This window comes from Odocoileus virginianus, chromosome 7 (genome assembly GCF_023699985.2).
Source record: "Odocoileus virginianus isolate 20LAN1187 ecotype Illinois chromosome 7, Ovbor_1.2, whole genome shotgun sequence".
NCBI classification, from domain to species: Eukaryota; Metazoa; Chordata; class Mammalia; order Artiodactyla; family Cervidae; genus Odocoileus; species Odocoileus virginianus.
Window position 1 is genome coordinate 75,152,680 of NC_069680.1, and position 25,866 is coordinate 75,178,545.

General features: G+C 41.2%; 1 protein-coding gene across 2 annotated transcripts in view; it reads right to left on the minus strand.

Moving 5' to 3' along the window:
• LOC110138461 (anthrax toxin receptor-like) overlaps positions 1-25,866 on the minus strand; it is a 48,310-nt gene that overhangs the window by 20,217 nt on the left and 2,227 nt on the right. The window contains exons 1-9 of one of the 2 annotated variants that reach the window (XM_020895531.2): positions 10,383-10,452; positions 7,232-7,303; positions 5,406-5,477; positions 2,462-2,543; positions 2,335-2,368; positions 1,101-1,180; positions 955-1,023; positions 554-631; positions 403-463 (exon numbers count right to left, since the gene is read on the minus strand). In XM_020895531.2, coding sequence (XP_020751190.2) covers positions 403-463; positions 554-631; positions 955-1,023; positions 1,101-1,180; positions 2,335-2,368; positions 2,462-2,543; positions 5,406-5,477; positions 7,232-7,293 — 538 coding nt within the window. In that variant the 5' untranslated portion in view covers positions 7,294-7,303; positions 10,383-10,452. Of the gene's footprint in view, positions 1-402; positions 464-553; positions 632-954; positions 1,024-1,100; positions 1,181-2,334; positions 2,369-2,461; positions 2,544-5,405; positions 5,478-7,231; positions 7,304-10,382; positions 10,453-25,866 lie in introns of those variants that run through there. The other variant, XM_020895529.2, reaches the window with a different exon arrangement.

The window sequence follows — 25,866 nt, forward strand, 5'->3', positions numbered from 1 at the left end:
CATACAAGGCAGTATGTCAATTGTTTCTCAAAACTGGAAGAAAAGGTAATACATACAATAATCACACCACAACCTCTGACAGACATGCCTCACATAAAAACAGACTTATATATTCATGCACAATCACATGGCTGAAAACTTCACATACATACACCCATCATATATGTATACACACAGCACATGCTCAGACATGATACTCATGCACGTCACATGCATACCTTATATTTACTCCATTCAAAACACACAATATACCTCCTTTCACCCCCAACACACACTTCACACTCATCCAAACACACTCCCAGCCTATACTCACACCACTCAAAGGTACAGACACACTCAGGCACATTCATACCACACACACAGAAATGCCATTCTGTCTAGAACAGTGACTCCAGCACATACCTCCTACACAAGCATAGAATGTGTCCTTGCGCATAACTTGCTTACAGGAATTTCCCACAATCTGGAACAGAAGGACAGGGTCAAGGAGAGAGACAGATGTGAGCTTGGTAAGAAGCCACCCAACCCCCTTCTCAAATTTAGTCACACTCACTGATCTAATAAAGCCTTCTTCGATATTGGATTCATCCACATGATACACCTGTCTCTTTCCTTTTACAATTTGAAGCAGCTAAAAGGGAGAGAAGATGCCTTGGTAAACAGTGAGTGTTGAGGACACAGCAAGTCCTATCCTAGGAGAGAGACCCTCGCCTCCTGCCCATGTTGGACTTCAAGGGCCACACCCGGGCATCAGCCAGCAGCCCACCCACAGGGAGTGTAAAGCTTCTCCACCCGCACCTCTGGTGTGTAGATTTACATGACACTTGTTATTCATCTATGTGGCTACCTGTTGTTGAAACACTTGGGGTCCTTTGGGTGACCCTGGGACAGTTGCCTTTGAAAGCTTTCCCCAACTGGGCTCAAGAGTGGCACTTGGTTATTGTTCTAAATTACCTGGTCTCTCTTATAGTCTTTTATACCCATTGAGTAAATCGTGGTCTTCATATTCCGAGCCTTGCTAGCCTAAGAGGAAGAAGGTTTTGAGTATAAAATACCCAAATACATGGACCACAAAGCCGGTAATGATGGATGGGACTCACTTCACTCATAGCGTCCTTTAATGTCTCTGGCAGCAGTGGCCCAGAAGTCAGAGTGAATATCAGGCTGGAAGCATTCTTGTCTGCAGAAGAAGCAGGGAGTGGGCTGGTCAGCAAGGCACCTGGAGTGACTTGCCTCAGCCTGTCAAGACTGCAGCACAGATCCTGCATCACCTTCTCCCGGGGAGGGGACACTCTGACCCCAGAACTGTCACCCAGAGCGCCTGGAGGGACAGAGGACTTAGGTCAGGACCCACTTGACGGATAAGGAGTCTGAGACTGGCTCAGAGCTCTTCCTAGGGGACCATCACTAGGGCACGGTGGCACAGCCTTTGCGCTGAAAGCGAGCTGCAGCTACTTCCCTGGCAAGGACAAGCCTCTCAGCTGAGCTCAGAGAGGAGCAGCCAGACTGACTGTCAGAGGCTTGAGCAGCGGCCCCCGCCCAGCTCCCTGCCTTTCCCCAGCAGTCTCTGCATCTTTCCTGATGAGGGCTGCAACCCTACAGTCTACATGCCGATGGTTCTGGGCCGAGCACAGCCTTTCCCACTGTTGGAAACATGGTCACAGGATGAGAGTCAATCAGAGGAAGAGGCTGAAGGGAAAGGGGGCAGAGCCAGAACTGTGGTGGACAGAGTGTGGGCAGCCAGGGGGACGCCAAGGTCTCTGCTCCTTAAACTGAACTCCATCTGCTCACTGTCCCTGGAATTTCTCTCTTCTTTTTCATGCAGCCCAACTGTAGGTCAAGCAATGATGTCTAGTAAGAACTAGGAACGTGGGCTTCCCTGGGGGCTCAGACGGTAAAGCATCTGCCTGCAATGCGTGAGACATGGGTTCGATCCCTGGGCCGGAAGATCCCTTGGAGAAGGGAATAGCAACCCACTCCAGTTTTCTTGCCTGGAGAATTCCAGGAACAGAGGAGCCTGGCAAGCTACAGTCCATGGGGTCTCAAAGAGTCGGACATGACTGAGTGGCGCGCACGCGCGCGCGCGCACACACACACACACACACACACATACACGAGCTAGGAATGTAAAGCATAATCCCATATGGTTCTCAGGAACATTCCTAGGGAAGCTTTTCATCCTCACGGTGGGGAGGAGGAACCTGAAGCACAGACCGGGCAAGGAACTCTCCCCAAGAGTCAGCACTCTTGGGGAGAAGGGTCTGCACCAGCCCTCGCTGAGGCTGGGCCTGGCTCTGTCCCAATTGAAAACAGTGACGTCAACAGGCAACTTACTATTGGAGTAAACTCTTTCAATCTGCTCATTTGCCTGCAACAAAATGTGGGGGAAGGCAGTGAGAAGACACAATAATATTCTAAGAATTTGATAAAGCAGAATAAATTCTCAGAGCTGTCTTTGTACCTTTTTCAATCCTTCCTGCATGTTTGTGGCTCCTGAAGGCACTATATTCTGAAGTCTTTTAAGACCATCCCTTATTTCTGTTCTAAAAACATATCAGAAAAGAGGGTACAGGAGGAATGAAGGTTAATGGCTATAAAACAGCCCCAGCTGTCCTGACACCACTCTGCCCTGTGCAGATCTGCCTGGACCGGAGAGGACACAAGTGATCCTCCCATGACCCTTCTGCACGTGTCTTTGACACTGAGAGAACTAACCCTAACCCTTCCTCGTCTATCCCTCAGTGAGTGTGGAGGATGCTGCTTTTCTGTCCCGTAAGTAGGACCTGGTTTTCAATGTGCTCATCCCTGTCTCAGGCATCCAGACCTCAGGGACTCATCAAGGGCCCAGCCTTGACTGTCCATGGTGAGAGGGGAGCACTCATGGATGTGCACCTGTGGATCCGGCACCCCCAACGTGATTGGCGGTATTGCTGGCAGCTAAGGGGTCCCTGGTGAGGGCTCATTATCCTCCAACAAGCAAGGCTGAGTTTGGAGAAGTCACTCTGCTGATATTCCTTCCCTGTCTCCCACTCCCTTGCTACAGACCCCTCAGGTGGACTTGGCCCCTTCCTGCCACTTCCCTCATTGGATTGGTGCTAAAGGAAGTAGTCAAGCTGCTCCGTTAGCGTCTAGGGCTCCTGGGCTTCATGTGCTTCTGAAGAAATAGACCAAAAGCTGTAAAGGAGGCCTGAGGGCTGTCCACAGGGGCGGAAAAGCAGTGACTTCAGGCTGCCATGAGGATGGCATGTCATCCTCTGCTAAAGAATATCTCAGGGGATGGGACTGGGACACACCAGGGAGCAGGGGCATAGGTTCAAGCTTATCCAGTGTGATGGGCTGAGCTGTCACAGCAAGTCTAAGGAGTATGTGATCCCTGAATGCTGGATTCCCAGAAGAGTTGCTCATGTGTGGTGAAATACGAGAGCCCCAGACCTACTCAACCTAGCCCATGAGAAGAGGAGACCTGGGGCCCATTGCCAGGGCAGGCCAAAGCAGGCCTTGCCTAGTTGAGCAGAAACACACATCTTGGCACTTTCTGGAAGATTTCAATTTTGTTGTTTGAACCAAAAAAATATTCTGGATCTCTCTGTACTCACAGCCTCCTGCCCAGGACCCACATCATCAGGCAAAGTTCTCACCCGAGTGACTCTCCCTAGCGCTGCCCTTCCAGCTCTTCTCATACACAGACACCAGGCTCCTAGAACTCTCAGCAATCCCTCCTGCTCCTAAAGTAGCCCTCTCATACAGTAGGAGCTCCTGCACCTCTTCCCAGTTCTCACGCACCCCCACCAGCACGCCTGAGGCTCCCTAGCTCTGTACTGTCTGGTTTCTCCAGCACTGGAGCAAGGCCTATGTGGACGGTGCCCTCTCAGCCTGCTTGCCCTAGTGGATAGGGCTCAGAAGGCACCAGCCCTGGTCCTAGTCCTGCCCCGAATCCTCTGCAGACCCATCAGAGCTGCACCTCTTACCAGGCTCCCTGAGTCACTCTGGACTCACCTTGTACAGCAAGACCCACCCCAGCCCTCTGCCACATCCTCCTAAATACCTAGGCAGCTTTGGAAATGCCCAATCTCAGGTTGAGACCAGCTCTCATCAAGATTCTGTCAGGCTCTGGGCTGGAAGCATGAAGGCCATGGTTGATTTTGAGATGTCTCAAGTGTATCCCGGAGTACACACAGGATTTCAAGTATTTCCCCCTCCCCTGAGTCCCACTCTTTCTCCTGAACCCACAGTCTTGGACAACTTCCCCTCCTTCATTCTCCAGAGAAGACTGGGGATGCCTTCCATGAGCCTCAAGAAAGCTCTCTTCATCCAGGCCTTGAACTCCGTAACCTAGAAGAGTCAATGATCTTTCTCTCCACCAGGGGCAATTCCTCCCCCAGAAGCCCATGTCAAGCCCTTGCTACTTCTCTCTCTTCCACCTGCTAGAGTCTGCCCCCATGAACTTGCCTTCTTTCACCTCACACCCACTCCAGTATCTCTTCTAAGCTTGAAGCACACACATAAACAAAACTATGCCTTCCCCAGCTCCCAGAGTAGGAAGTCCAGTCCCTGCTTCTTCTGGGAGCCAGGCATAAGGGGTGATGTCTCCATGCACTGGCACCCCCATACTCCCTCCCCTGCATCCTTGCTGCTCCAGCTTCTCTACAAGGTTCTGAACAGTGACTGTGTTTAAATCTTGGAGGCATCCAGTCGTAAAGCACCTATCTTTGGTGCTTCACTCACTCTGAATTAGGTTCCAACTTTTGTGTCGTTGAAATTTTTAACATAACAGCTACTCAAGCACCGTTCCTTCCTACCTCTGAACTTTTTGGCACATAACTGGGCCCACCTCTGGAACTCCAGTCTAGTCTGGTGTTCGGAACCACATTCATGAGGTCATATGTCTCAATCCCACCAAGAGCAAGTTCCCCTCCACTGAATCCTCTAGCACTTCAACACTGCCCATCCCCTATTCCTTAGGTATGACCATCTCCTCCTCACCCTTACTGACCCAGAGCAGAGATCAATACACAGAGCAGGTGCACAACACAGGCCAGAGTTCATAAAAAAGCTGCACATCTGTTCAGCCACTTCAAGGAAATCCTCACAATGAGCTGAATGTGAGAAAATGGAAGCATGCAGAGAGGACTGGGCTGGTGGAGGGCAGGGTTAGAGGGGACATAGGACAGGTGGAGGGCAGGGCTTGGGGGTAGAGAAGGTCAAGCAGCACAGAGGTCTCCCAGTCCCAGTGCAGCCAGAGATCAGTGGGAGCCAAGGCTGGGGGTCAGAGTGATCAGTGAGGGGAGCTAAGGATGGCCCAGCCTGTACACAGTGGGTCCTCATCAGGTCTCTGAGAGCCTTCAATTTTTTTTTCTGTGACATCACCCACTAGACTTGCTTTAGTGGGTTAAATAAGTACTTACCTGTTTGAGGTGAGGTTCATGACCGTGTTGCCCTGTGTGGCATAGGTGATGAAGGACATTTGCAGTTTGGGGCTGTGGAAGAAACACATGTACGTGAGCTCAAAATGATACCAGTGAGCAGCCAGGAAAGGGGTGACTGACAATTTCCCTGCTCCACAACCCATTTCTTCTGTCCAGGCTCTGTTTCTTAAACCCTGAAAATTCCCATTCCTTTTGTAAAAGGTTGGGAGCCCTGTGAGATGTGTGATCTTGCTGAAAGTGATCACTGGGATGGCATCCTGGTCCATTTCTATATGTCCAATGCTCACAATGTCTCTCTCTCTCTCTCTCTCTCTCTCTCTCTCACACACACACACACACACACACACACACACACACATGAGACTTCCCTGGTGGTCTAGTGGTTAAGAGTTCACCTGCCAATTCAGGGGACATAGGTTCATTTTCTGCTCTGGAAGATTCCACATGCCACATGGCAACTAGGCCCATGCAAACCAAAGAAGCTTGCTTGCCTAAAGCCTGTGTTCCACAAGAGAAGAAGCCACTGCAATGAGAAGCCTGCACACGGCAACAAGGAGTCCTTCATCACCTTCTCTACATAGTTCAACACTGTCATGAAGCTCACCTCAGAAAGGTAAGTGCTGCTTTAATCCTCTAAAGCAAGCCTAGCGGGCAATGTCACAGGAAAAAAGAGTAGCCCCCACTCACTGTGACTAGAGGAAGTTTGCATGCAGCAACAAAGAACCAGTGCAGCCAAAGATAAATAAACACATAAACAAATTTAAAAAATCATTAACACACACACAAGGACACACACAGAAGCATATGCACACGTTCCCTGCACACACACAATGGTGGACTCATGTACTACTGTGGGAGGGCCTCTCCACTGGCCTCTCTTCTAATGTAAAATTCTTTGGATCTTCCCACACTTTCCTCCTCTCCTGTCTTCCCTGTCCACCTCTTATCTCAGGGAAATTGTTCTGTCTCTCAGCTGTATCTCTCACATACATCCTCCCTTCTTCCCTGCACTGTTTTCTGGTTCATTGACCTTCATTCTCTTCTTGCAAAATTGCTATACTAGGTCCCTAGCTGGGTTCCCCACTTCTCCTGGTTCGTATTCCACCTCATTTAACTTATAATTATCAGATTTTTCTCCTGGAACACAACCTTAACTATGTCAGACACCCTATCCCCTGGCCCCAACTCTAGGATAATCTATAGCTCCCTATTGCTCACAGCAGGAAATCCAAGCCCCAGGGCCTGGTATTATGAGCCTCATGGACTTGGCCTCACACTGTTCTGTCCAGACTCTTCTATCGGCCTTCCCCTGAGTTAGCCCTGCTTTCCAGCCTAGCAGATCACTCATTGCAGAAGAAATTTCCTTCATGGTTCTTATTAATCTGTCTTCTCGTTCTTCAAGGCCTAGTGCAAAATTCCACATCCTCTAGGAAGCCATCCTTGCCTTTTTTCCCACTCTAAGAGTACTTGCTTTTTCCCCTTAAGTTTCAAATAAGTCCTTGAACCTTTGCTTTTGGCACTTAGTACCATTTAACTCAGTATTTAGCTGTATGTTACTGGTTCGCCCACTTCCTAATCTGTGAGGTCTGCAGGCACAGACTGTGTTCCTCTATGGTGTAATCTCACTGCCAGGTAAGGGTCAAGAAAGCTGCCAAGATCCAGTGGAACCAATGTAGGGTCTTTCTTTCTGCTTCAGATCACTATCCTGGGCTCTGGACACTGTGCTCCCGACCCAAGGGACTTCCATGCCCACCACCTCTGAAGAGCTGTGTACTCTGCCTGGCAGAGGAAAACGCCAGCCATACTTTGTATACTTCTTCACCATTTTTTCCACTAATTGGTGAATGTCCTTCCAGGAGTTGTCCATGCTGTCTGACCTGAAAACAAAGAAGACCTGATTAAGAGGGATGAGGCACCTTCTTTTGCTGGGCAGATTTCCTGCCTTTCCAGTTTCCAGCAGTCTCTTTAGCAACTCTTCCCCATCCCGTGTAGCTGAAGGCCGTCATCCTGCCTTAGCAACCTCACTGGGTCACCCTGGTGGTGACTTTCACCAGTGTCAGTGGTGGGGAAGGTGACCAACCTGACTCATGTGCTTGGGGATTAGGGGCTCTGGGTGGCCAACGAGGTTGGTTGATACTCAAGGAATAAGGGAGGATACAGTGGTTGAAGAAGTCCGAGCAATTCTAATACATTTGCTCTTCTGGTCCCCCAGTTTTGACCCAACAGTAAGAGCCCTGGCCTCAGGCAGGAGAAAGATGTGCTACTCAAACCATTTTGTTTTACTACTTTCTTATTAGCCTGCAGAGCTGAGCCATTCTGGACACTGAAGGTCTTTTCTGGGAACACTCATGGGGAGGAGCTGAACTAGGGCCAAGACACTGCAGTCCTAGCATCATGATACCACACCATCAGGGAAAGTTGCAGGACTTTCCTATCCCTACTTCCAGCTTCTCACTGCCATTAGCTCTGACTTTAGTACCTGAATGGAGAATGAGGAGGCTAGAGGGCCTCACGACTCTTTCTGTTTAGATGGGAGGAACGTCAATGTGCCCAGCAGACCAGGGCTCAAAGGTCCTTGCAGTCCCATACCTCTGCAGGCTGCACTCCCAGGTTATGGAGGGCAAATGTGGGTCTCTCTAGCTAAGTGTTTTGGCACGATTCTGCACATGGTAGGTACGAAAGGCTAGTGCCCTGTCATGGGCTCTTTCCAAGCAAATGTTGGCTCATGTCTTTTTAAGGCATGTGAGTCAGAAAAACCAACCAGAAGTTCAACCTTTCACCTCAAGAGATCACCATGAGCTTAGACATCCTGAATATCATATTTATATGTGATTTTCTCCATTCATTTTCACAGACCTAAGAGCATCCTTCTTTTCTCTACTATTTCTTCTGCCTCCTCTTGGTTATATCTAGAACTGTCAGGAGGTGGTAAGGAAGCTAAAGATAGAGACTCTAAAAATTTCAGAATTATCATTCATGGAACATGTATCTATCAGAAACTTTTCAAGTATCATTTACAATTCCAAAACAATTCTGTTATATTAGCATTATAAGCAAGATGATTCAGTTATAAAAAGATTATTGTAACTTTAACACATTAGTTAAAGTCCATATAATCATGAAGAAAATATCTATAATAGAATATGCACAAAAAAGTAAGAAAAGCAAAACGTGTCACTACAAAAAATCTAGTAAACATATAAGTAAGCAGAAATGTTGACTATAAGGGACAAAAAAGCTAGAAGGCAAACAAAAACAAACTGCAAAATGGCAGAAGTCCTTCCATATAGCAATTACTTCAAATGTAAAAGAACTTAAATTTCCAGACAAACTTCATAGATTGGCAGAATGGGTTTACAAAAATTGACATCAAGGAGAGAAGGGCCTGTTGGCATGGACTGGGAGATTGGGATTGACGCGTATATATACTACTATGTATAAAATAGATAACTAATGAGAACTGACTGTATAGCACAGAGAACTCTATTCAGTGCTCTGTGATGACATAAATGGGAAGGAAATCCCAAAACAGAGGGTATATATACATGTATATATGTGTATATGTATATATATATACACACATATACATGTATATATACACATATATACACATATATACATATACATATATACATATACATATGTATATATGTCTATGTATAGCTAATTCACATATATACGTATATATATACACATATGTATATACATATACATATATACATATAATGTGTATATATACATATATACACACATATACACATATATATGTATATATATATGTCTATGTATAGCTAATTCACTTTGCTGTGTAGCAGAATCTAACACAACATTGTAAAGCAACTCTACTCCAACTTTTAAAAAAAAGGTCTATGTGTATGCTGTCTACAAGAGACTTACTTTTATGTAGGGACACAAATATTTGAAAAGGAAAGAGGTTCAATATTCCATGTTAAAAGAAACTTAAAGAGAGATGGTGTGACTATATTAGATGAAGTAGATTTTAAGTAAAAACTTGTAAGAAACAAAGAAGGAAATATAATTATTGCTTAATTTGTTAAAATGATTCCATTAGTAATCAATTAAATGGAAATAAGGGCATGAACAAAATATCATTTTTACATATTAACTTTCAGAGAGGCAGATGGATAGATGTCCATTTGCTGGTAAAATTTAGGTGAATCTAGAAAACTCTTCTATGGTTGGAGAAAGGATTATTTTGCCTTTGCAAAATAACTGGCATAATATACTGAATTATAAAAATTAAGAAACAATAGATAATCCTATTTTTGAACATTTATCCTAAAAGAAAGAAAAAGGAGGATAAAAATATCATATCTGAAAAGATGTCCATTTCCAATATCATTTTTGATACTGAAAAAATTTACGTATCAAATAATACCTGGAGACTGACAGACATAGAGAGCAGACTTGTAGCTCCCAAGGAGTAGGGATGGGGAGGAGTTGGATGGGGAGTCTGGGATTAGCAGATACAAACTATTATATATAGAATGGATAACCAACAAGATCTTCCTGTATAGCACAGAAAAATACATTTAATATCCCATGATAAACCACAGTGGAAAAGAATATGAAAAAGAATGTATGTTTATATAACTGAATCATTTGATTGTACAACAGAAATTAACATAACATGGTAAATCAGCTATGGTTCAATTAAAATAAGTTTTAGGAAGGCAGAGAAGGGCATTATGTATTCATAAAAGGGTTAATTTAACAAGAAAATATAACAATTTTTTAAACAGTCACCAAATACTAGAACACCAAAAATTTATGAGGCAACTGTAAGAATTTAAGAGAGAAATAGATTTACAACAAAGATTGGAGACATCAATGTCAAATTTTCAATAAGGATAGAAGAACTAGACAAAATATAAGGAAATAGAGAAATAAGGGAAGACAGAACATGAACAACACTATAAACCAATTGTACTTAACAGATTTGTACAGAACACTCTAACTAAACAACAGAAGGCAGATTTCCCCCCAAGTGCTCATGGAATATTCTCCTCAGTAGATCATATGTTAGGTCATAATGTAAGTCTAAACAAATTCTAAAGATGGAAATTGTCTAAATGTTTTTTCCAAGCACAAATGAAGTGAGAATCAATAGTAGAAAGAAACATGAAGAAATGAAAAATGTATGGATATTAAAGAGTACAGTTTTAAACAAATAAAATAGATCAAAGAAGAAGTCATAAGAGAAATTTAAGAATAACATAAATCAAATGAAAATGAAAAATCAACATATCAAGGCATTTGGGATGCAGTGAAATAGTGCCAAGAGGGAAAATTAATAGTTATAACAATGCTATTCTGATTGATTGATTGATTTTAATAAAAATGGAACAACTCAGATTACTAAAATCAGAAAATGAAACACTACTGATTACATAAAAATAAAAGGATTATAAGGTAATACTATGAATATTTCTATTAAAAAAATTTGATAACCTAAACAAAATGGGCAAATTACTAGAAATATACAAAATCCAATCATGAAAAATAGGAATAGGTCAATAATTAGTGAAAGATTGAATCATAAAGAGAAAAATATCCCAACAATAGTGGCCAAGGACTATATGATTTCAAGGGTGAATTCTACCAAACTTTTAAAGAAGAGTCAACAACAACTCTTTCTAGACTCTTCAAAAAATTGAAGATGAGGGAACATTTCCAAATTCACTCTATGAGGGCTGTATTACATGATACCAAAGCCAAACACTGCAAGTGTAGAATACCAATTGTCCTTAATTGATTGATGCATTAATCCTCAAGAAAATACCAGAAAACTGAATCCAGCAGAATATTAAAATGTTTACATACTGTGACCAAGTAGGATTTCTACAATTCAAAATTGGTTCCAGATGTATAAACCATATAAATGTAATATCCCACATTAATCAAATGAAGAAACCAAAATACATGATCAGCTCAGTTCAAGTAGGAAAAGAGTATGATAAAATCCAACACTCTCTCTTGATAAAAAACACTCAAATTAGGAATAGAGAAAACTCCCCAACATGACAAAAGCTATATATGAAAAGTGTAAAACCATCACATCATGGTCAAAGATGAGAAGTTCTTACCCTGAAATCAAGAGCAACATATGGATGCCACTTGTGTTAATTCTATTTAACATAGCATTGGAAGTCCTAGCTAGAACAAGCAAGCAAGAAAAAGAAATAAAAATTATACAGATTGAAAAAAAAGATGCGAAAGTGCTTCTCTTCTTGGATAATATGATCTTACATGTAAAAACTCTCAAAGATTCCATTAAAAAATCTGTTAGTTAATAAAAAATATCATCAAAGTTTCAGTATACAAAATCAAACTATAAAAAATCATTGCATTTTTATATAATAGCAATTAACATTCCAAAAAAAGAAATAAATTCAATTCCACTTGAAATAACATCTAACAGAAACAAAATTTAACCAAGAAGACAAAAGATTTGTACACAAAAACTATAACACATTACTGAAAGAAATTCAAGAAGATAAATCATTGGAAAGAAATGGGCTGGAGACAATATTGTTAAGCTGAAATTATTAGTAAGGCTACCTAAAGATTCAGTGAAATCTCTACCAAAATCTCAGTAGCAGTTTTTTGCTGAAATTAAACAATGCATTCTAAAATGTATATGAATCTCAAAAGGCTTTCAAAGAGAAAAGTTTTGAAAAAGAAGAACATAATAGGAGGACTCACATCATTTCTGGTTTTGAAATTTATTACAAATCTACAGTGATCATAACAGTGTGGTAATGCCATAAGAACATACATACAGAACAAAAGACCAGAACAGAGTTTCCAGTAACAAATCTTTGTAAATGCAGTTAATGATTTTGAAAAGGGTGCCAACAGCACTTAATGTGGGAAAGGAGAGTATTTTTAGTATTTCTACATATTTTTACTGGATGTCCAGATGCAAAAGAGTGCACCTGAACTCTTACCTTGCACATATGCAAAATTTATTTCAAGAAGGATCAAAGATCTAAATGTAAGAAGGCCTAAAACTAAAGGCATACCTTGGAGATATTGTGGTGTCTGTTCCAGACCACTGAAATAAAGCAAATATCACAAAAAAGTGAGTCACATGAATTTTGATTTCCTGGAGCATATAAAAGTCATGCTTATACTTTACTGTAATCTGTTACATGTTCTATTACAACCTATTACATGTTCTATTTCAACCTAGACAGCATGTTAAAAAGCAGAGACATTAATTTACCAACAAAGATCCGTCTAGTAAAAGCTATGGTTTTTCCAGTAGTCATGTATGGGTATGAGAGTTGGACTATAAAGAAAGCTGAGCGCCGAAGAATTGATGCTTTTGAACTGTGGTGTTGGATAAGACTCTTGAGAGTTCCTTGGACTGCAAGGAAAGCCAACCAGTCCATCCTGAAGGAAATCAGTCCTGAATATTCATTGGAAGGACTGATGCTGAAGCTGAAACTCCAATACTTTGGCCACCTGATGCGAAGAGCTGACTCATCGGAAAAGACCCTGATGCTGGGAAAGATTGAAGGCAGGAGAAGGGGATGACAGAGGATGAGATGGTTGGATGGCATCACTGACACGATAGACTTGAGTTTGAGTAGGCTCCAGGAGTTGGTGATGGACAGGGAAGCCTGGCATGCTACAGTCCATGGGGTTGCAAGGAGTCAGACATGACTGAGTGACTCAACTGAATTGATTACATGTTTTATAGCATTATATCTAAAAACAATGTACATAGCATAATTAAAATATAATGCGTTAGGAAAACTGAGCCAATAAATTTGCTCAATGAAAAATTGCCCCAAACCCCTCAACTTGTAAAAAAAAAATGCAGCATCTGTGAAGAACAACAAAGCAAAGCACAGTAAAGTGAGGTATGCCTGTATTAAACTCCTAGATGGAAACACAGGGTAAAGCTTCATGACATTAGATTGGTAGTGGTTATTTTTTAGATATGACAGTAAAAGCACAGTGAATAAAAGATATAAGTAGATAAACCAAATCAAAGCTCATGAAAATTTAAACCTACTGTGCAAAGGATACTACTAATCAAGTGAAAAGATAATCCACAGAATGAGAGAGAATACTCACAAATTGTATCTAAGAAAGAATTGATGTCCAGATATATAAAGAACACCTACAGCTCAAGAACAATAACAACAAAATCCCAAAGGACCCAATTCAAAAACTGGGCAAAGGATTTGAATAGATGTGTCTCCAAAGAACATATAAAAATAGCCAGTTATTAAGTACATAAAGATGCTCAGCATCACTGGGCATCAGGAAGAGCAAACAAAACCACAAGATACCATCACACTCACAGGGATGGCTGTTACCAAAAGAAAACAACACACAACTTAACAGTGTTGGAGAAATGTGGAGAAGTGACAACACTTGTGCATTGCTTATGGGAATGTAGAATGGTACCGCCACTGTGGAAAGTAGTATGGCATAATTAACACAGTTAAGCATAGAATTATTAATACCACATGATTCAGCACTTCCATGCACAGGCATATGACCAAAAGTAATAAAAGTAGAAACTCAGACAGATATATATATACTATGTCCACAGCAGCATTACTCCCCAGAGTGAAAACAACCCATGTACTTATCAACAGATGAAAAAATAAAGAAAATATATGTACACACAACAGGATATTATTCAGCCATGTAAAGGAATGAAATTCTGACACATGTTCCAACATGGATGGACCTCAAAAACATTTTGCTAATGAAATAAATGAGACTCAATAGGCCAGTTATTGTATCACCCCATTTATATGTGGTATCTTAGACAAATTCACAGATACAGAAAATATAACACGGATTACCAGGAACTGGGGTGAAAGGGGAGTTTTAAAAATAAGTACAGTTTCTAGGAATAAAACTACCACATGACCCAGCAATCCCACTACTGGGCACATACCTCCGAGAAAACCGTAATTCAAAAAGACACATGTACCCCAGTGTTCATTGTAGCACTATTTACAATGACTAGGACATGGAATCAACCTAGATGTCTATCGACTGATGACTGGATAAAGAAGTTGTGGTACATACACACAGTGAAATGTTGTTCAGTCATAAAAAGGAATGAATTTTAGTCAGTTCTAACAAGGTGGATGAACCTAGAACCTGTTGTACAGAATGAAATGTCAGAAAGAGAAAGCCAAATATCATATATTAATGCATACATATGGAATCTAGAAAAACAGTACTGATGAACCTATTTGCAGGGTAGGAATAGAGACACAAGTGTAGAAAACAGGCTTGTAGACACATGGGGAAGGAGAGGGTGGGATGAATTGAGAGAGTAGCATTGAAACATATATATTACCACATGTAAAATAGCTGGGGGAAGTTGCTGGGTAACACAGGGAGCTCAATTCGGTACTCTGTGACAATCTAGACGGGTGGGATAGGGTTGGGGGTGAGGGGGGAGGTTCAAGTGGGAGGGAACATATGTATACTTAGGGCTGATTCATGTTGTTATATGGCAGAAACCAACATAACATTCTAAAGCAATTATTTGCCAATTTAAAAAAAAAAAGGAAGGCTCAGAAAGAGGGATTACAAGAGAGCTAAGGGCAGGCAGGTTTATGTGACTGGATTATATCTTTTTTTTTTTTTCCATTTATTTTTATTAGTTGGAGGCTAATTACTGTACATCATTACAGTAGTTTTTGTCATACATTGAAATGAATTAGCCATGGATTTACATGTATTCCCCATCCCAGTCCCCCCTCCCACCTCCCTCTCCACCCGATCCCTCTGGGTCTTCCCAGTGCACCAGGCCCGAGCACTTGTCTCATGCACCCAACCTGGGCTGGTGATCTGTTTCACCCTAGATAATATACATGTTTCAATGCTGTTCTCTTGAAACATCCCACCCTCGCCTTCTCCCAGAGTCCACAAGTCTGTTCTATACATCTGAGTCTCTTTTTCTGTTTTGCATATAGGGTTATCGTTACCATCTTTCTAAAGTCCATATATATGTGTTAGTATACTGTAATGGTCTTTATCTTTCTGGCTTACTTTGCTCTGTATAATGGGCTCCAGTTTCATCCATCTCATTAGAACTGATTCAAATGAATTCTTTTTAATGGCTGAGTAATATTCCATGGTGTATATGTACCACAGCTTCCTCATCCATTCGTCTGCTGATGGGCATCTGGGTTGCTTCCATGTCCTGGCTATTATAAACAGTGCTGCAATGAACATTGGGGTGCACGTGTCTCTTTCAGATCTGGTTTCCTTGGTGTGTATGCCCAGAAGTGGGATTGCTGGGTCATATGGCAGTTCTATTTCCAGTTTTTTAAGAAATCTCCACACTGTTTTCCATAGTGGCTGTACTAATTTGCATTCCCACCAACAGTGTAAGAGGGTTCCCTTTTCTCCACACCCTCTCCAGCATTTATTGCTTGTAGACTTTTGGATAGCAGCCATCCTGACTGGCGTGTAATGGTACCTCATTGTGGTTTTGATTTGCATTTCTCTGATAATGAGTGATGTTGAGCATCTTTTCATGTGTTTGTTAGCCATCTGTATGTCTTCCTTGGAGAAATGTCTGTTGAGTTCTTTGGCCCATTTTTTGACTGGGTCATTTATTTTTCTGGAGTTGAGCTGGAGGAGTTGCTTGTATATTTTTGAGATTAATCCTTTGTCTGTTGCTTCGTTTGCTATTATTTTCTCCCAATCTGAGGGCTGTCTTTTCACCTTGCTTATAGTTTCCTTTGTTGTGCAAAAGCTTTTAAGTTTCATTAGGTCCCATTTGTTTATTTTTGCTTTTATTTCTGAAATTCTGGGATGTGGGTCATAGAGGATCCTGCTGTGATTTATGTCGGAGAGTGTTTTGCCTATGTTCTCCTCTAGGAGTTTGATAGTTTCTGGTCTTACATTTAGATCTTTAATCCATTTGGAGTTTATTTTTGTGTATGGTGTTAGAAAGTGTTCTAGTTTCATTCTTTTACAGGTGGTTGACCAGTTTTCCCAGCACCACTTGTTAAAGAGGTTATCTTTTTTCTGTTGTATATCCTTGCCTCCTTTGTCGAAGATAAGGTGACCATAGGTTCGTGGATTTATCTCTGGGCTTTCTATTCTGTTCCATTGATCTATATTTCTGTCTTTGTGCCAGTACCATACTGTCTTGATGACTGTGGCTTTGTAGTAGAGTCTGAAGTCAGGCAGATTGATTCCTCCAGTTCCATTCTTCTTTCTCAGGATTACTTTGGCTATTCGAGGTTTTTTGTATTTCCATACAAATTGTGAAATTATTTGTTCTAGTTCTGTGAAAAATACCGTTGGTAGTTTGATAGGGATTGCATTGAATCTATAGATTGCTTTGGGTAGTATAGCCATTTTGACAATATTGATTCTTCCAATCCATGAACACGGTATATTTCTCCATCTGTTTGTGTCCTCTTTGATTTCTTTCATCAGTGTTTTATAGTTTTCTATGTATAGGTCTTTTGTTTCTTTAGGTAGATATACTCCTAAGTATTTTATTCTTTTTGTTGCAATGGTGAATGGTATTGTTTCCTTAATTTCTCTTTCTGTTTTCTCATTGTTAGTGTATAGGAATGCAAGAGATTTCTGTGTGTTAATTTTATATCCTGCAACTTTACTGTATTCATTGATTAGCTCTAGTAATTTTCTGGTAGAGTCTTTAGGGTTTTCTATGTAGAGGATCATGTCATCTGCAAACAGAGAGAGTTTCACTTCTTCTTTTCCTATCTGGATTCCTTTTACTTCTTTTTCTGCCCTGATTGCTGTGGCCAAAACTTCCAAAACTATGTTGAATAGTAGTGGTGAGAGTGGGCACCCTTGTCTTGTTCCTGATTTCAAGGGAAATGCTTTCAATTTTTCCCCATTGACGGTGATGCTTGCTGTGGGTTTGTCATATATAGCTTTTATTATGTTGAGGTATGTTCCTTCTATTCCTGCTTTCTGACGAGTTTTAATCATAAATGGATGTTGAATTTTGTCAAAGGCTTTGTCTGCATCTATTGAGATAATCATATGGTTTTTATCTTTCAATTTGTTAATGTGGTGTATTACACTGATTGATTTGCGGATATTAAAGAATCCTTGCATTCCTGGGATAAAGCCCACATGGTCATGATGAATGATTTTTTTGATATGTTGTTGGATTCTGTTTGCTAGAATTTTGTTAAGGATTTTTGCATCTATGTTCATCAGTGATATTGGCCTGCAGTTTTCTTTTTTTGTGGCATCTTTTTCTGGTTTTGGGATTAGGGTGATGGTGGCCTCATAGAATGAGTTTGGAAGTTTACCTTCTTCTGCAATTTTCTGGAAGAGTTTGAGTAAGATAGGTGTTAGCTCTTCTCTAAATTTTTGGTAGAATTCAGCTGTGAAGCCATCTGGTCCTGGGCTTTTGTTTGCTGGAAGATTTCTGATTACAGTTTCGATTTCCTTGCTTGTGATCGTTTTGTTAAGATCTTCTATTTCTTCCTGATTCAGTTTTGGAAAGTTATACTTCTCTAAGAACTTGTCCATTTCTTCCAAGTTGTCCATTTTATTGGCATAGAGCTGCTGGTAGTAGTCTCTTATGATCCTCTGTATTTCAGTGTTGTCTGTTGTGATCTCTCCATTTTCATTTCTAATTTTGTTAATTTGGTTCTTCTCCCTTTGTTTCTTAATGAGTCTTGCTAATGGTTTGTCAATTTTGTTAATTTTTTCAAAAAACCAGCTTTTAGCTTTGTTAATTTTTGCTATGATCTCTTTAGTTTCTTTTGCATTTATTTCTGCCCTAATTTTTAAGATTTCTTTCCTTCTACTAACCCTGGGGTTCTTCATTTCTTCTTCCTCTAGTTGCTTTAGGTGTAGAGTTAGGTTATTTATTTGACTTTTTTCTTGTTTCTTGAGGTAGGCCTGTAATGCTATGAATCTTCCCCTTAGCACTGCTTTTACAGTGTCCCATAGGTTTTGGGTTGTTGTGTTATCATTTTCATTCATTTCTATGCATATTTTGATTTCTTTTTTGATTTCTTCTATGATTTGTTGGTTATTCAGAAGCGTGTTGTTTAGCCTCCATATGTTTGAATTTTTAATATTTTTTTTTCCTGTAATTGAGATCTAATCTTACTGCACTGTGGTCAGAAAAGATGACTGGAATGATTTCAATCTTTTTGAATTTACCAAGACTAGATTTATGGCCCAGGATGTGATCTATTCTGGAGAAGGTTCCGTGTGCACTTGAGAAAAAGGTGAAGTTGATTGTTTTGGGGTGAAACGTCCTATAGATGTCAATAAGGTCTAGCTGGTCCATTGTGTCCTTTAAAGTTTGTGTTTCCTTGTTCATTTTCTGTTTAGTTGATCTATCCATAGTTGTGAGTGGGGTATTAAAGTCTCCTACTATTATTGTGTTACTATTAATTTCCTCTTTCATACTCGTTAGTGTTTGCCTTACATATTGCAGTGCTCCTATGTTGGGTGCATATATATTTATAATTGTTATATCTTCTTCTTGGATTGATCCTTTGATCATTATGTAGTGTCCATCTTTGTCTCTTTTCACAGCCTTTATTTGAAAGTCTATTTTATCTGAGTATTGCGACCCCTGCTTTCTTTTGGTCTCCGTTTGCGTGGAATATTTTTTTCCAGCCCTTCACTTTTAGTCTGTATGTGTCTCTTGCTTTGAGGTGGGTCTCTTGTAGACAGCATATACAGGGGTCTTGCTTTTGTATCCATTCAGCCAGCCTTTGTCTTTTGGTTGGGGCATTCAACCCATTTACATTTAAGGTAATTATTGATAAGTATGGTCCCGTTGCCATTTATTTTGTTGTTTGGGGTTCACGTTTACACCACCTTTCTGTGTTTCCTGTCTAGAGAAGATCCTTTAGTATTTGTTGAAGAGCTGGTTTGGTGGTGCTGAATTCTCTCAGCTTTTGCTTGTCTGTAAAGCTTTTGAGTTCTCCTTCATATCTGAATGAGATCCTTGCTGGGTAGAGTAATCTAGGTTGTAGGTTATTCTCTTTCATTACTTTAAGTATATCCTGCCATTCCCTTCTGGCCTGAAGGGTTTCTATTGATAGATCAGCTGTTATCCTTATGGGAATCCCTTTGTGTGTTATTTGTTGTTTCTCCCTTGCTGCTTTTAATATTTGTTCTTTGTGTTTGATCTTTGTTAATTTGATTAATATGTGTCTTGGGGTGTTTCGCCTTGGGTTTATCCTGTTTGGGACTCTCTGGGTTTCTTGGACTTGGGTGGCTACTTCTTTCCCCATTTTAGGGAAGTTTTCAGCTATTATCTCCTCGAGTAACTTCTCATGGCCTTTCTTTTTTGTCTTCTTCTTCTGGGACTCCTATGATTCGAATGTTGGGGCGTTTCACATTGTCCCAGAGGTCCCTGAGGTTGTCCTCATTTCTTTTGATTCTTTTTTCTTTTTTCCTCTCTGCTTCATTTATTTCCACCATTTTATCTTCTAACTCACTTATCCTATCTTCTGTCTCTGTTATTCTACTCATGGTTCCCTCCAGAGTGTTTTTGATCTCATTTATTTCATTATTTTTAATTGACTTTTTTAAATTTCTTCTAGGTCCTTGTTAAACCTTTCTTGCATCTTCTCAATCTTTGTCTCCAGGCTATTTATTTGTAACTCCATTTTGTTTTCACGATTTTGGATCATTTTTATTATCATTATTCTAAATTATTTTTCAGGTAGATTCCCTATTTCCTCCTCTTTTGTTTGACTTGGTGGGCTTTTTCCATGTTCCTTTACCTGTTGGGTATTTCTCTGCCTTTTCATCTTGTTTAGATTGCTGTGTCTGGAGTGGGCTTTCTGTATTCTTGTGGTCTGAGGTTCCTTTTTATTGTGGAGGTTTCACCCAGTGGGTGGGGATGGATGATTGGTTTGTCAAGGTCTCCTGGTTAGGGAAGCTTGTGTCAGCGTTCTGGTGCGTGGAATTGGATTTCTTCTCTCTGCAGTGCAATGGAGTGTCCAGTAACGAGTTTTGCAATGGGTCTCTGTGTTAGGTGTGACTTTGGAGAGCCTGTATGTTGACACTCAGGTCTATGTTCCTGCATTGCTAAAGAATTTGCGTGGTATGTCTTGTACTAGAGCTTATTGGCTCTTGGGTGGTGGTTGGTTTTGGTGTAGGTATGGAAGCTTTTGGATGGTCTCTTATTCCTTAATGTTCCGTGTAGTCAGGAGTTTTCTGGTTTTCTCAGGATTTGGGCTTAAGTCTCCTGCCTCTGGATTTCAGTTTTATTCTTCCAATAGTCTCAAGGCTTCTCCAACTATACAGCACTGATAATAAAACTTCTAGATTAATGGTGAAAAGATTCTCCACCGTGAGAGACAACCAGAGAGGTTCACAGAGTTACATGAAGAATAGGAGAGGGAGGAAGGAGATAGAGGTGAGCAGGAGGAGAAAAAGGGGACTCAAGAGGAGAGAGTCAGATCTACGCAGTTATCTGTTCCCAAAGTGTTCTCCGTAGCCCAGACGCCCACAAAGATTCACAGAGTTGGATTGGGAAGAGAAGGGGAATGGAGGAAATAGAGGTGTTCTGAGGTAGAAAACAGAGAGTCAAAAGTGGGAGAGTATCACCACACTCCTGAATAGAAATGGGAACTGAATATTGGATTCTTAAATGACCAAAATTTATATCACATACTACTGAAAAACAAAGATTGAAAATCTAGTGTACAGGTTAGACTCTTTGAAATACAATATTTAAAAACAAAAACACACAAAAAAATTAGAACTGTATATGAAGTTCGGTTTAAAAATAGGGTTTCTCTCTCTTTTTTTTTTTGGCAAGGTTATAGTGAAATGAAAATGAAAGTTAAGGAATAATAGAGGAGTATTAGAGGACTCTAAAAGGAAATAGGAGAGAAAAACAAGAAAAAGAAAAAAAAAAAGAAAAAAAATTTTTTTTTCCCTAATTAAAAAAATCGTAAAAATATATGAAAAGGAAAGTTGAGGAGTAATGGGGGAGTAATAGGGAATTATAAAAGAAAATAAAAGAGAAAAAATAAAAAATTAAAAAAAGGAAAGAAAAAAAATTTTTAATTAAAAAAAATATGTACATATATATATCTAGGAATTTCTCTGGAGTTGTTGCGGTCAATGGAGGTTCCGTTCAATTTCAGATAGCTCCTCTTTCCAGCTTACACTTCTCGATATCTGTAGGCCCCTTCCCGTGTAGTCGGTGTTACCTTCAGGGATTTTAATCTGTTGCACCGGTCCTTTCTGAAGCGGTTCCCTTTGTTTATTTGGCTTCTGTTTGCCGTCTCTTTGGTGTCTAATTTCCGCCCTGACACAGGCGGGTGGAGGTGATCTCTTATTTAGGTTCGCTAGTTCAGTTCAGTCCTGCTACGGGGAGGGCGGGGCGCTGCAGACAGATACCGCTCTGTGTGGATAGCACTCACCGTGTTCCGGTCACACTGGGTTTGCCCCGCTCACGGGTGTCAGTGCTTTTGCCGTCTACCCTGCTCAGGCTCCCGGCTGCTCTATATGGAGCGGGCCCTGCGTTGAGTGCAGTTCCAGTTTTCGGTACTCCACAAAAGCGCAGATTCGGTTGCTCCTGCGTTTTGTGCCTTCCCCGGCCTGAGCGGTTCAGGCAGCCAGAGGCTTGGGCGTACTCTCCCGGGTGCAGCACGCCTTTTCCCTCCGCGGCGAGCAGCCCAGGCAGCCAGAGGCTTGGGCGCAATCTCCCCGGGTACGGCGCACTTTTTCCCTCCGCGGCCCCAGCACGCACCGCCAGTCGGGTCTCAGGAAGTCTTTAGCTAGAACCCGGAGGCCTGTTTGCAGTGTGGGAGGGGGTGGCTTCTCAGGGGCTAAGTTTGCCCTTTTCCCCTCCCCCCTGCCTCCTACCTCCAGCGGGGATGGGCCGGCTCGTCTCTGGAGTTTCTCAGTCCCTTTGTTTTGCGAACCGCCGGCAGTGTGTTCGGGCTGGTTAATTTTGACCCTTGCTATTCCACAGTTTAAAAAAGCTCCCTCCGATTGCTCTCAGGGTCTTCGGGCCGGTCCTTACCCTAAGCAATGCCGCCCACTCCTCTCCGTTCCGCCCCGCTTGTTGCTGGCGGGTACGGGCGTCTGGGGTACTTTTCTGCTGGGAGTTGCTTTTAGGCACGTAATCTGTGGGCCTTGTTTAATTTTTCCTCCCAGTTAGAATGCTGAAAACTTCCCCCAGTCCCGCCAGTGAGAGGGTTTCCTGGTGATTGGAAACTTCCTCTATTAAGACTCCCTTCCCGGGACGGGTCTCCGTCCGTAGCTCTTTTGACTCCCTTTTTATCGTTTATATTTTGCCCTACCTCCCTTCGAAGACAATGGGCTGCTTTTCTGGGCGCCTGATGTCCTCTGCTAGCGATCAGAAGTTGTTTTGTGAAATTTGCTTAGCGTTCAAATGGTCTTTCGATGAATTTGTAGGGGAGAAAGTGGTCTCCCGTCCTATTCCTCCGCCATCTTGGCTCCTCTCTCTCTGGATTATATCTTAAGCAAGGCTCTGCCCCAGAGAGTCAGCCTTCAAACAGATGGTGATTGTCCTGGATGTCTCCGTGCCTGACAGGAGAATGATTCCTGTGATGCATTTTTCTGGATGCTGTTAACTTTCCATTTATCCGTGATGAATATGTGATGGAACAATGAACCAGGCAGCATGTGGTGCTGCCTCAGTGACTGACCCATTTCTACTTATTTGGTCTTTCTCTGCTAGAGGCATGCTCATTATTGGAGAGCAAAAAAAGTGGGAAATGAGGATGAAAATAATGGAAAAGTCTTTTCTTCAGTTCTTTTAAAATATAGGTGGAATTCTGGGCATAGACACAAAGAAAATAAAACGAGGGTCTGGAAGAGATATGTATGTGTGCTCTCATGTTCATTTTAACATTATTTGCAATAGTCAAGATATGGAAACAATCTAAGTGCCCGGTAACAGATAAAGAATACATGATATACACAAACAATAGAATATTATTTAGTCTTTAGAAAGAAAGAAATTTTTGCTTTTTGTGTCAACACACATTGACACAAATGTTAAAGACATTACACTAAGTAAATAAGCCATGCACAGAAGACAAATATTATACAATTTCTCTTTTTTTTGGTGGAATCTAAAATAGGCAAACTCAGAAGCACAGAGGAGAATGGCGGTTGCCAGGGACTGGGGGGAAGAGGGTTTGGGGAGATATTTGTCAAGGGCAAGAAATAAAGCTAACTTAAATGTGAAAAAAATGTGTACAGTTTCAATATGTGACGGTGAAAACATCCTAGAGATGAATAGTAGTGATGGTTGCACAACACTGTGAATGTACATAAAAGGAAAATTTTATATTATGTATGTTATATTTAAAAGAGCTTTAAAAAGAACAACAAATACCATGTACCATGTAGCCAGACATCCAGGAGTTGGAAGACCCAAGTTTGAATCTCCACTTAGTCTCTGGAGCATGCTACTTAATCTTTTTGAGGCTCGTTGTTTAGTTGCTAAGTTGTGGAGGACTCTTTTGTGACTCCATGGACTGTAGCCCACCAGGCTCCTTCTGTCCATGGGATTTCCCAGACAAGAATATTGGAATGGATTGCCATTTCCTTCCCCGGGGAACTTCCTGATCAAGGGATCAAACCTACATCCTCTGGATTGGCAGGCAGGTTTTTGACCACTGATTCACAGGGAAGCCCTCTGAGGCTCAGTTTTCCCTTAAGTGTTAACCCACCCGCCTAATGGGGTTAGTTGTGAACTAAAAGAGGAAAAGAGGGGCTGATGCAGTTAGTATATTAAGCAAGTAACCACTGTATAGTCACTAGGTCATCTGAAAACAAAGGAAAAACTGAAGGGAGTGGGTGTAAGGTAGAAAGCACAGGGATGTGAAATGCAGAGAAGTGAGCACTTTCAGCCTGGAGCAGGAAGTAATCTTGGAGAACACACAGTATTAAAAGAAAAACAAAACAAAGTAGAAAACAAATAATGTACTGTTAGTGGACCTCAGAATCCATTCTATCCAGATGGGGTCATTTTTGAGCTATATAATAGTGTTACTGTTGCTCCAGGTAAGAAAGTTATTATCTAAAATTCAGTTATCTCTCCAAAAAGAGTGGGCTGGATCTATAAGAAGCGTGACCCTGGTCACCGGGTGCATGTAAGCAGGCAAAAAAGAGTCTTTTTCCTGAAAGGGGACAGGTGGAAATTGGGCTTGATGATCTATGAGGTCTTCACAGTCTAATACATCTATTCACTCTAATAGCTGTGAACTCTGAAATCTAAGGAACTAAAGAGAGAAGAAAAATTATCTCCTGCCTCCAAATTCACAGCTTGCCTAGCCTATTTTCCTATATTCTAAATTTACGAGGTCAGACCACAGAAGCTATGGAGCAGGTGTAATACACGGGGCTGCTAGAGTCCTGGCATTTAGGGAAGAGGTTCCAGGATCCTCCTGAGCAGAAACATCTCCTGAAGAAGAGCCTGGGCACATGAAAACATGCTCAACATCACTAATTGTTAAAGAAATGCAATCACACTGGTCAAAATGGCCATCTTCAAAAAGTCTACAAATAACAAATGATGCAGATGGTGTAGAGAAAAGGGAACCCTCCTACACTGTAGATGGGAATGTGAATTGGCTCAGCTACTCTGGAGAATAGTATGGAGGTTCCTTAAAAAACTAAAAATCGAGTTACCATATGATCCAGCAATCCCACTCCTAGGCTTATATCTGGAAAAGATGAAAATTCTAATTTGAAAAGATACATATACCCTAATGTTTATAACAACACTGTTTACAATAGCCAAGGAGTATAAGCAACCTAAATGTCCACTGAGATTTAAACAGATAAAGAAGAGATCACTTATGATGTTGCTTATATGTAGAACATTGAAAATGATTCAGATGAACTCACAAAACAGAAACAGTCTCACAGACATAGAAAAAGAACTTATGGTTACCAGAGGGGAAGGGCGGAAGAGGGAATAAATCAGGAGTTTGGGATTAACTTATACACACTACTATATACAAAATTGGAGAGGGAAAACCCACTCCAGTGTTCTTGCCTGGAGAATCCCAGGGATGGGGGAGCCTGGTGGGCTGCCATCTCTGGGGTCGCACAGAATCGGACACGACTGAAGTGACTTAGCAGCAGCAGCAGTATACACAAAATAGATAAACAACAAGGACCTACTATATAGCACAGGGAATTGTATTCAATATCTTGTAATAATCTATAATGGAAAAGAATATGTATGTATTGAATCAATTTTCTGTAGACTGAAACTCAACAGTGTAACTCAATTATATTTCAATTAAAAATGGAGATCTTTGGACTGTCTGACAAAGAGCTCAGAATAATCTTCTTCTCACTGGAGTGTAGTTGATTTACAATATTGTGTTTCAGGTGTACAGTATAGTGACTTGGTATTTGTGCAGATTATATTGCATTATAAATTATGCAAGATAATGGG